Below are 12,275 nucleotides of genomic sequence, written 5' to 3' on the forward strand. Positions count from 1 at the left end.
GTGACTGAAATCAGAACCTAGGCCTCCAGCAGCAAAAGCCAAATTTAATAGCTTGGTGGACCGCCCACGCCACCCAGAAACATTTTTATCACAATGTGTTTAAGAGGCTTCCCACTTCCTACTTGGAAAACAGGTGGCGAAGGAAAAAAGAAAACCTTTATACAGTAAAAGAAAACTCTGGTTTCTGTAATTTTTTAACCTGAAAAAGGCTAAGTTCACTGACTTTACAGATTCAAATCTGGAGAACTGGTTTAATTCCTCTACGCGTTGGCCTTGGTGACATCACGACATACATTCCCCTTAGTTTGGTTAAAGAAAGCAAGCAAACAAATGAAGAGTGATTAAAAAAAAAAAACAAAAAAACAACCCACAAAAAAATCCAGCATTAAACAAAGTTAAAACATTATGTGGTTGTGTCTTTTGTATTTCCTGGTATAAGTGTCCACGGAGCTAGGAAGCCCATGTTTCTGCCATTCTACTTTAACAATATGCTCCCAAAGGAATCTTTCCCTCTCCAGGTTAAGGCACCAGGTTAAACAAAGGTGAAAGGTCAGCCATGCTTGTGGAATGTGCAGGTTCTGAGCGCATCTGTACAGAGTGGCCATCAGGGAAGAAGCAAAGTGATCTGTGTTTAGGCAAAGGGCTTCCAGTGGGTCCACGGAGGAGACTAGAAGCATGAGGCAGTACTGTAAGGCACTCCTATGGGGAGAGACAGGGAAGCCCAGCATGGAGGACGAGCGCAGGCTCCCGCGGTCTGCCTCCGGCTTTCTGGCCAGGAGGCCTGACACCGGCTCGGGAGGAGGGCGAGGAAGATCCATGGGAACGGGAGAGGCTGGTCGACAGCTTGATGGTCAGGAGAAGGGAGTCTCTGCTGCGCTAAGAGTTGCTGTAGCACCTGCCCTGGGCAACGACTGTGGCTTCCTTCCACACCTTTCTAACAGGGTGGCATCTCTTTCCACAGGGAGGAACGAAAGCGAAAACAGCAGTTGTCCCTTTCTTCAAGCTGAACAATGCCTTCCATCACTTTGGAGGCCACTTGGCGAGGAAAGTGCCCTGTAACACGATCACTGGGAACCCGTTTTAAATAAAACCCCTGACAACCACGGTTGTGCTGAGGAGAGCATTCCACACTTCCGACTTTTACCTAGAGTTTAACAGTGACTTAGACTTGACCTTGGCCTGCACCCACTAAGACACACCAAAGAAGACCCTTCAAGTCAGAGGGTCTGAATACAATATAGAATTGTCTATCATGGGGAATTGCTGGGTGCTAGGACTTAACTGTGCCCCATGCCAGAAACCAACACTTGTCCGCTTAAATTAACCGAGTGGGGCTTACTCACCCACCACCAGGCTCTACTTAGAGCAATGAGTTCTACTAGACGCGGGGTTAGAAGAATGGTCCAAGGTACACAGCACACTAACACCCAGCTTCTAGCAAGTACCAAGGGAAGGAAAACAGTACCTCTACTGCCTCAGTTCATATCAAGGAGAGAGTGTTCATTTCGTTGTGTTTCACCCTAAATTCTCTACTTTCTGCCATTATCTTAGAGTAACAAATGTATTGAGACAGAAAATTCAAGAAATAAAGGGGAAATTGTATGCATCTCTCCTTACTGGGAAAAGTAAAAAAAAATAAAATAAAATAACCTCTGTATTGACTCTTGGCAGTATTAGAATCAAGAGCTGAAGACTGACATCCTAATCCGGTCACTTCAATAAAATGTGGTGGAGATGAATAATTCTGCCTAAACTTACGGACAGTGGCATTGGCTCCACCCTCAGTTGGGAGCAAAATGTATCTCGGCTTCCTCAGATAATGTCTCTCTTTGCATGAAGTGTTCAGTGGGGCATCCAGTCCTACCCCAATACAGTAATTTATACATGGCGGGTTTTTTTGGCCAACAGGTAGAGAATAAACCCAGAGGTTTGGAAGCCAAATCTTTTCAAGGAGGCACAGGGAGAAACCCTCCAGTGTCAATGTGCAGTGTGTACACACGCAGCGACAAACCAGAGGCCAGACCTCATCCAAGTGGACTCACTCTAGCTTCGCCGGAGTGAGGTCAACACCAGGGTTCTTGCTGCAGCTGGAAGAAAGTCATGGCACAGTCCTTTTGCAGGAGCCAAAATACCACTGTTAGTTGGAAACCACAAATCCCCAACACTACCGATACTCCTTTTTTGGTGGAAACCTAGCCTAGTAGAATCAAAAAGCGATTCCCCTCTCAGTGAATCAAGCGAGCAATCTCCAAACAGTATTACCCTTTAGTACTACAGATAGGAAAATAAGGGTAATACGGTCCCCTGAAAAGCAGGGAAGCAAAGGGGGATGACGAGTGTTGACGTGGTTTTCATATAAAGAGACTTTCAACGTTGGGGAAAATCAGCGCTGGAAAGAACACGATGCGATTCCAGTTGACTGCTCTTAAAGTACTTTGTGGCCTTCCCGCAGTGGTGCGAGTGAGGTCTATTTTGGGAACTGGCTTCTCTACTGCAGGGTTAGATGCCAACATTTTACCAGGGTTGGACGGTCTCACACATGTGTTTCTGGCACCGTTAGGAGGGATTTCCTCCAGTGATCCACCGGGGAATGGGCCTTTCAAGTGAAAAGTGGTTCCCCGGAGTCGGCTGCCAGCTCTAGGAGATTAATTGGCCATTTTCTCGGGTGTTTTATGTGCGAGTTATTTAATATGGGATGAGAGAGGGAATGTGAGGGGAAAGCAGGTATTAGCTTGGTCTTAGGGAGGTGGTAATCCACGGGTTTGCTTTTGTGTCGACAGTTTCTAAGCAGTGGAACAATTACCTAACAGTGCACCAAGTCATTTGTTTGGGTGGAAAACAGTAAGGGTGTTCATGGGCTCTAAGGCGTTCTGGGTTGGAAAATGGCAATGTTGAACTCATGACGACCCAATTCCGAAGCTGGCTCCGCTCTGTCCTATCAGATTTGTGTGGTGGTGGCTGTGGGCTGTGTAGGGGCATACAAAAAGGAGAGAAAAGAGAAGTAGCCAGGAAGTAGTCCTGCTTCTGGGTAGCCAATGGCGATTTTATATATATATATATATATATATATATATATATATATATGTATGTATATACATATATATATATATAATTTTTTTTTCTCTTCTGAAAATAAGCAGAAATTGACGTGGATAGAAGGTTCTCCTTAGGAGTTCCCAGGGAGGACCATATTTAGTGGGACCCTCTCCATGGGCACCGGTGAAGACAGAGGCCTTCAGAACAGGGATCCAGAATCGCACCCCCTGGCCGCTCGGATGCTAGGTGCCTGTGAGGTGGGACAGGGGATCCTGTGCCGAGAGCCAGCGTGCTGGGAGGGGCGTCTGCACTTCGGGGCTCCAAACGCAGGGTGCGGGGGACTGCCTCGCTGACAGTTGGGATCACGGATACATTAATTATGGTGAAGGCAGAAGTAAGCTACGGTGACAGGGAGCTGGGGGCGGAGGAAAAAGGCACTTTGCCATCGGAGCACATCTGTTTTATAATAAGCAGGTCTATAATTCTCTTGTGAAAGATCATGTTCTGCTATCTTCTCTGAGGCTGGAAAATATAAATACTGTGTTTCACGAAGGGGAGGAAAAAGGAGGAGAGGATCAAATTTGTTTGCCTGTTTGCCAAGTGCTTGTTTGAGATTTTTCCACCCTTTATCTTTTTGTGTGCAACATTCTCTGTAACTGGGGTGGGGGAAAAGTCAACCTGCTTTTCCAAGAATAAAAGGCTCCGTAAGGTCTCCTCATGAAGGGAGCCTTGGCCTTTTAGCAAGTTTTTATGCCCTTGGTTACAGCTGCTGTAGGATAGGAAAATAAATGGAGCTTGTGGTCTGGGGCCCAGGAACTGGCAGTCTGCACAAGTCTGTCTGAAATGTCTGGCCTCTATGTGGACGGAGGTATCAAGAGTTAGGATCTGGAGGGAGCAAGGTGTCGGGGTGGGGGGAGGGGGGCAGTGGCAATGGGGTTAAATGTATCCTGTACTTCCTGAGCCACTGATGCTCTAGATTCTAACAGCAGTGAAACTACCAAACCCGGAGGGCACTGGAGGCATCTGCTCGGCGGCAAGAGAGTCTTCTTAGTCGCCTGAACATTGTTTCAGGATCAGTGTATCTTTCTGTTCTGGAAAGAGTTCTGGTGGGAAGATGGGAGCCATGATTTCCAGCGCTGTCCCATCTGGCATTCTGGTCACAGCCACTGGACATGGCTCCTGGGAGGGCCCCGCACCACTCGGCCAAGCGGGGAAGCAGTTTCTTAAGACTTCCTACTCCTGTGATACGATTTTAGCACGTTCTGTTTCACTTTAAGGTGGCAATTATATGTGCGATTCTACATTTATTTAGACAATATTATTACACTGAATTCATTATATTTATAAGTTTGACATGGTCTTCATAATCTAGCATGGGGGTTTTGAAGTCCCATGTTACTTGGATTTTGTAAACAATTTTAAAATGCGAAAGTGGAAGTGACAAAGCAAAGGTCCAAATTAAAGTGCAAACACGAACAATGAGAAATAAAGCATTTGAAATAAATAGGAAATGCCCACACAAGATTCTGTGAAAAGAAATTGAAGACCAACTTATAGAATGTATGCATTATCTCCACCAGTCTGCAAACCGATGTATTTAACCACAGTCACAGGGAATTTCCTCAGGCCAGCACCATTACGACCTCATCAGTATTACCCATGAAACCCCGGGAAAACTGCTCTTCAGAAAGCTACGTTTTCAACCAACTATGGTGGGGGGCCTGCGGCATCAGGGGGCGCTGGGATTCATACCTGCAAACAGACCGACACATGCAGTCATTGGTCTCTGAGGTCTTTTTTCTCAGGAAAAAACTGGAGATGAACCTCAAACCCAGAAGGAGCTCTCCTCATAAATTCAGGGGTGCATGCTTTCTGTCAGAGGGAGAGCACAGGCCTCATCTCTGAGCCACTTGGCTCGGCTGAGGTGATCCCCACCTGTGTGGTAGAAACCGAGGTGATGGCGTCAGGGACACTGGGTCCTGGAACAATCCAGGTGTCGTTCCTGTGTCCTGAAGATTTTCATACGAAATAGACGGTGATGATTATTTGCCTCAGTTACTCCGTCCTTTGTGAAGGCTAAAAATAAATAACATGAAAATAACCCGAAGTTCTGTGGTTCTGTAGGAGATGCTTCCTCCTGTGTCCTATGTACTAAAATGGCCCCTGAGAGCCAAAAAAAAAAAAAGTCTGGACTCTAAAGCATTGGGTGTAAACCACGTTTTGCTTGGGAGCGAGCTGCTGAAATTCAAGGCTAAGTGTAATTCAGCTACTGGTAGTTTTCTGGAGCCACGGAGGCTTCAAGGACCTTTTGGACAGCGATTTGCACAGAACATACACACAGGACGTACTGGGATGCGTGGATATGCATGGGAATATACATCTATATCTAGCGGAAGATGAGACATCCTCCTCTTCCAGAGGGATCTGGCTGGCTAGCTAGGAAGCCGCCGGCTGCTGGCTCAGCGAGAGGTCAGTCCCTGGCCTCGGGCCCCCGCTGAGTCAGGTGTTCTGGTAGGACAGCTCGAACATGTTGCAAGCCTCCTCCAGGCTCTCGTCCATGTTCAGCCTCCGCCAGAAAGATTTCTGCTTCTTCTGCAGCTCCCGGCGGACACACCTCGGGCAGGGGACAGACTTCTCTTTGCATTCGGAATGGAAAACGGCCCCACAGCTTTCACACCTGCAAAAGCCAACCACAGAGATGATGACCAAGGTGGGAATGAACAAGACACAGACACCTGACATCCAGTGGCCTCCGTGCAGCTCAGAGGACATTTGTTCTGGGGAGCCCTGCCACCGGGAAGAGAGATGACTCATAGAAATGGGCTTTTTCCTTTTCCAAGATGTTCAAGATTGAATTTCACTTGAAAAAAAAGTGTTTTTTTTTTTTTTTTTTTTCTTTTTGATTAGAACTGGCTAGGGCGAGGCTTATGGCTTACAGTGGAGAGCAGTCAGCAGTCAACTAGCAATGGTGTGATCACGGGGACAATGGGCAGATCTCTGCAAGCTCTGTGGGTTAGTTTCCCCTCCAATGGCCCTGGGGTAAAGGGGCAGAGAACGGGAGTGCTGTGTTCCACCGACTGCAAGCGCTCTGAACACCAGAGACAACCCCAGTGTGTGACCACAGTGAAAATGTAGCTCCCCACTTCTGTAAACACGGGGCAAGTGGGTCCCTGTTACTCCTTGCCCTCATTTAACAGTTTGGAAAGATAACAGGACACATTTTCATTTTCTGATTGTTATCCTCAGGTCTATTGTCCTTCTGACTTTTCTTCTTCTTTTTTTTTTAATTGGGAAAACCCCCACCACTGTAAGCCCATCTTTATAGCACAAGTGTGAAGGGTAAAGCATGGGAAAGTTGGGATGAGAATAGTTTTAAAACACGCAGATACTGTAACTTATAGAGAGGAGGCATTGCAGGTGGATGACTAGCTCGCTGTCTGGCTTGGTGGAAGCCTGTGCGATAGTCCAAAATGGCTTGTTTCTGCTGCAGAGTCTTTAACAATGAGGAACTGACAAGCACAACGATGGCTGCCCAAGGGGTGGCTGGCCAGTGTGGGTTACGGTGCCCATCCTTCCATCGCAGAGTGACAAGCAACTATTCCCTCATCTCAGGAGCCCAAGGAATTGGTTTGACCAGCAGCAGTCCCAGGAGGGTCCAGGACTAGGCTGGGTTCACAGGCGACTATGCAGGAAGCAGTTCTCATGGCTCAGCTTGTGCTCCTGTTGCTTTTCCTCTGGTACCTTGGGCTTCCGTCCTGGGCATAAGATGGTCTTTGGAGCATCATTCTCTAGTGTGCAACAGACTTAGCCCCGACATCATTTAGGATTCAGAAAGTTTGATGAAAGGAGGATCCTCCCACCCACCTTTGTACCCAGGGAGTGAGAGACACTGGGAGTGGGGTGGCGTAGGGAGAGGTGCAGGGAGGAAGGCCATATTGATCAGCTGAGAGACCAAAAGACAGAAGCTTCACTGTACCCAGTAGTCTCTGCTCAAGCTCAGCTTTCTGGGCAAGTAAAACAGAGAGGCAGTATGAAAGTAGGCATAGGGTTACTTGGCCTGACTTCAAATCCCACCTTCAAATCACTTTCTGGCTACATGACTGCTACGGACTGAATTGTATGGCCACCGCCCCACCCTGCCACTCAAGGCCTATTTTGAAGCCCTAACCCCCAGCGACACTGCCTGTGGAGACAGGGTTAAATCAGGTCAGGAGGGTGGGCCCTGATTACTGTCCTTATAAGAAGAGACGTCAGAGGGCTTTCTCTCTCTTCTCCCCCACTGTGTGCACCCAGAGGAAGGGCCGTGTGAGGAGCACAGCAAGAAGGTGGCCATCTTGCAAGCCAGGAAGGGAGCTCTCACTGCAAACCACGTCCTGCTGGGTCTTGCTCTGGGACTCCCAGCTTCCAGAACCATGGGCAGTAAATATCTGTTGTGTGAGCCCCCCTGGGCTGTGGTATTTTGGAGGACAGCCTGAGTAGTCTGTGACAGTGACCTGGAGTAAGTCATTTCACCTCTCTGCGCCTCAATCACCTTGTCTTAACATGCCCCTCAGAGAGGTCTTGTGAGGCTCAAAGGGAATAACAAATGAAGTGTGTAGTGGAGTTCCTGCACAGGAATACAGCTAAAACTGCTCCTTCCAAGGTGAGCAGCCGCCTCCGGGTGTCTTTGGCGACTCTTCCTGCAGTCTGATGGCACCGATGTCACCACGGTGACCTGAGGACATCTTGGATCAACCCCCTCGTGGCACAGATAAGAAGACTGAGATTCTAAGAAGCCTAGTGATTGTCTCGTGAGGACACACGGAGTTAGGTTGTGACTAGAACCCGGGACTCCGATAGCCCAACCATGGCTTCCACTGAGGCCGAGTCATGTGAGTGAGGGGAATGCGCCATCCTGGAGGGAAACGTGGGCTTCCAGTCAGAAGACTCCTGTTCCGATCACAACCCTTTCTTTGAGTGATCTTGGGCAAGTCACTGACTTTCTCTGGTCTCCTCATTTGTAAAATGCTGCTCACAGTGGCCTCCTTCCTACTCACTGGGGTTCTGTGGGACACACATGGGTGACCGTATGTGGAATGAGCAGGTGAACGTGACATCACCTTTCATGGTGACTCTTGTCCCTGCCTTCCTCATGCTGGAGCCACACCGGTCAGGATAGCCGAGCTGGCAGAATCTTCTCCAGCATCTCCCGTCCCTCAGCCCCTCCCTCCTTCTAGGGGGATGAAGGTTAGACCCACGTCTCCTCATGCCTCTTCTCTGGGCCAACTCCACCCCAGTGGCAATGGCTTTGTCCTCCCTGGGTCACACCTCTGTACCTTCCTGTCACTGAAGTGACACTACTGGTAGCCTTATCAAGTAAATTTCCTCCTTCCTGCCCCTTTGCCCTGCTGAGTAAGTGATTTACACACCTAAGGATATTGCCCGAGGGCAGTGATTGATAAGGAGAAAACCATGGGCTTCCTTCAGTACCACTCCCTTATCTCTGCTGATACGGGCACCCCCCCCACACCCCTGCACCCTGCTCCGGTGAAGAGGTTGAGTCTTATTGGGTATTTCTGGTGCAAAAAACACTCATGGGGTGGCCTAGGGGCTGAGTACACCTGCTCTTTCTAGCCAAAGGTCAGTAACTGCAAAAAAGTCCAAGATAAAAAATTAATGATTTCAGAATGTAACCAAGTCCTATTTTCTAACCATTTGTAAGCCAGCAGTCATCTTTTGAACTGTATAATGGACAGACTGATCAATGACCTTCCCAAATTCAGACAATCTATTATTAACTTTCCCCCTGATTTTTTTTTTTAAATGAAAAGAATAAGGTCAGGAAAAGGAAGGAGGAAGAGAAACTGTTTCTTACATAAAAGTTATGGTGCTTTGTAAGAAAAATGTGCAGGAAAAATAAAGTGTTTGTATTAAAAAATGCAATATATAGGCATGCTCCTCTTTGAGAATATTATTTAAAAGGCCCTTTCACTTTAAAAGAGTTCACTGGCTCTTTAGTGTTTACTGAATTTCCTGACTGTATTTAAAATATGATTTTACAAACAACTTTTCAGGAACATAGCTTATATATAAGGTAAATTTACCAATGCAATCATCCATGTAGAAAATTGCAGCAGATAATGAAAGAGAAATGTCCTTCAGTGTTCCCAAGTGATAAATCAAATGAAAGCCAGCCAGTTTCATCTTCATTTCTGAGTTCCCCACTCCCAGCAATCAGCAGTTTCGCTGTCTTTCTGGTGTTGGTTGTACACCACAGCGAACAAAGACCGAGGTCTTCCTTTCCAGTGTCCCAGAGAACGCAACTACAGGGAGACATATATTTGCTACTGACCAAAGCCATCCAGTGGGTTATTCCTGAAAACGTCTGTTGCTTCACTGAATCCAGGGATCTCAACCTCATACTGTTGGCATTTGGGGCCAGAGAGTTAGTTCTCTGTGGTGCAGGGCTGCCCTGGCACTGCACGGTGTTCAGTGGTATCCCCCCGCCCCTACCCAGCAGATGCTGGTCACAATCCTTCCCCACCCAGGTTGTGACAACCAACAGTGTCTCTGGACATGGCCACAAGTCCAAATGCCCCCTGGGAGGGGCAGGGAGATCATCCCAGTTGAGAACCATTGACCTAACCTATCTGGAGAAAGCATCGTGGAGGAAGCGCCCGGGGGGACTGAAACAGCGCCCCCCACTCCCGGTGGAATTCGCAAGTGTCAACTGCTAGCTTATACCAACCAATAAGGTCCAACACAGTGTTACTGATTCATTTCATTTTCACAAATATATATATTTTTAATACATCATTCGGTTAAAATAGCTGAAACTCACAGGCGTTAACCACCCCATGGTTTTGAAAATTAATTTAGAACATCATATAAGAAATCAATACCCACGACACAATTCTGTGCACGCCATGGGAACCCTTGACTTTCTATCAACTCACTCTGATTTTTTGGTCTTCCTCAAAAGCCATCCTGGTGGTTGACCCTCAGTCACATTTATTTACTCCCTGGCCAAGAATATTGGGGCTGTTTCTCTGGAGTGGTCTTCACTTTGTTATGCCCTATGTAGGCCATCTAGCAAATCTAAACCAAAAACTTCTACTTGCCCCACAAAATAAATTGCTTTTATGTAACTGGGAAGCGGTTAGGTTTCAGCAACATCTACAATGAAAAGGAGGCCAGAAAATATTAAGGAGGATACTTACTGCAGAGAGGAGGGCTGGACTGGAGTGAGGAGCCCTGAGTTCTTGGCCCAGGCTGGCCCCACTGTCCCCGGGGCCTTGGGTAAGTTACTTCATCCCTGAACCTCTCGTTCTCCACAGAAGTAAAAGGGGAGGTTGGATTATCTAAGGTCCTTCCAACTTGCAGATTTTGCGCAGGGCAGGGGTTTGGGGCAGGGAAAGGCTGTTCTGGGTCTTACCCTTCTCTTTCCACATTTTCTTGCCCCCAAGTTTGTGGATGGATGAGTGGGAATTCAGCCTTGCCGGCCACTCCTTGGAAAGCCTCAAACTGACAAGCTGGGACTGAATGTGAATGTGAAGTGAAGTGAAGAGCATTACTTTAAATTTTATTTATTTGCGGTGGTTAATCAAACCATGGAATAGCTTACAGACTAGTACATACAGCTCTGGTTATCAGGAATTTGGCTAAAAGGAGCTGACTCTGCCTCTTTCTCAGAACATCTCAATTAAACATTAAGGATTCCTTTTTAGGGATTTTCCCAAACCTCATCAGCACCCTCTCTCCCCAAGGAAAAAACCCAGAAGGGTTCAGTGCTGTGGCGTCTTTATTTTGGGGGTGGTATGGACACTGGCTAGAGGCAGCAGTCGTGTATCGTTCTATGCGGAAGACATCTTGTGTTTTAACCGCTGGGACAGCCACACTGGAGCCAACAGTATGAATATCAGCACCGCGCACGCCATATGACATGGGATGAGGGAGAAGGAACTGTAGGTCTGTCTCTTCTGAAGCCATGAACTGTCCACGTGTGCCCTTTCCTAGGTCCCTTTCCTAGGGTTCAGGGCGGAGGCGTAGCACCACCACTGTGTGTCGGAGGGAATGCAGATCTCATTCTCTTAGTAAAGGCATCATCACGTGAGGCGCTATACATTTCATGAACAGTCTTAGACCTAAACATTGCTTATTGACCTATGGCAAGTGACGGAGAGGTTCACACCCTAGAAATCTAATAGCCACAGACACGATGGTCTTACTCCAGCTCTCAAAACCAAGAAAACGAACCTGCTGCAAATGGACAGAGCGAAATATGTGCAGGGAAAAGGGCTGCTTCTCTGATATGGCAAAGCGGCAAGAATTCCCGGCTGCAGTTTCCTGCTCTGGAATGCTGATGATGTGAGACCAATTACAGACAGGCTCGATGGCTTTGTCTGTGTCTTCCAGATTCTAGCTGCACACAGGAGGGTCACAGGAAGCTGCTAAAGGCTCCTGCCCCACGTTGAGGTCAGCGAAATGCTTCTGCTCTGTTGGATTTTTCATGTTGGATTTTTCTCCTGCTGCATTTTTATTTTTGGCTCAGGCAATGACCTCAGATATTTCATTAGATTGAAAGTCAGCCTTGAGTTTGGCTGGATCTCTGACAAGCGGAAGGACAGGCCTGCAGAGCAGGGCAGAGCTCTGGCTGATTTCCACTCTGCAGCGCTCACAGCGACCAGAGCGGGGTACAGAAATCAGCGCGCGCGATCAGGCATGCGAGTGCGGTGGGGCGCACGGCTGCTGTGTCAGGCGCCCCACAGAGCCACTAGCTATTACTGGTTTTTCCAAGAAACCAAGATGGTTACTGAAATCTCTTAGCTAAGGGAGGTAGCTATTGGGGCCAGTTATTTTAATGTTTTGGGTTGGTGTTTTCCCCTGTTATTGTGAGTGAGTGAACATAAGCCAGTAACTTATAATTTGCTTCAATGGGAAATCACATAAGGTGTATGTCTGTGTATGTACGTATGTGTTATGTATGTACTTACTGTATGTACACAGGTATGTATACTGTTTGGAAGAATACACAGAACATGTAACGAAATTTTCTAGAGTGAAATGAGTTAAATGTGACATAGTTGAACAGATTCTTCCTTTTCTGGGGAAACAGGGTTAAAATAAAGGATGGTCACACACAATCTCAGGCACGTGCTGATGGCTGGGGACAGTCCAAGTTTCACAGCCTCTGCCCGGAGCACCCCTTCCGGTGAAGTCTTCAGCCAGGATTACTAGAAATCTACACACTCCAGATGCCC

The 12,275-nt window shown here is 47.5% G+C and overlaps 1 protein-coding gene across 1 annotated transcript in view; it reads right to left on the bottom strand.

Annotated features, from left to right (window-relative positions):
* Positions 1-3,124: 3,124 nt before the first annotated feature.
* The window catches only part of LOC111145434 (pleckstrin homology domain containing M3), a 156,474-nt gene continuing 147,323 nt past the window's right edge, over positions 3,125-12,275 (bottom strand). The window contains exon 7 of the mRNA XM_022500327.1: positions 3,125-5,713. Coding sequence (XP_022356035.1) covers positions 5,536-5,713 — 178 coding nt within the window. The 3' untranslated portion in view covers positions 3,125-5,535. The remainder of the gene's footprint in view (positions 5,714-12,275) is intronic.

The sequence above is a fragment of the Enhydra lutris genome, unplaced genomic scaffold, assembly GCF_002288905.1.
Source record: "Enhydra lutris kenyoni isolate GAN:26980312 unplaced genomic scaffold, ASM228890v2 scaffoldscaffold1, whole genome shotgun sequence".
In the NCBI taxonomy this organism is placed as follows: Eukaryota; Metazoa; Chordata; class Mammalia; order Carnivora; family Mustelidae; genus Enhydra; species Enhydra lutris.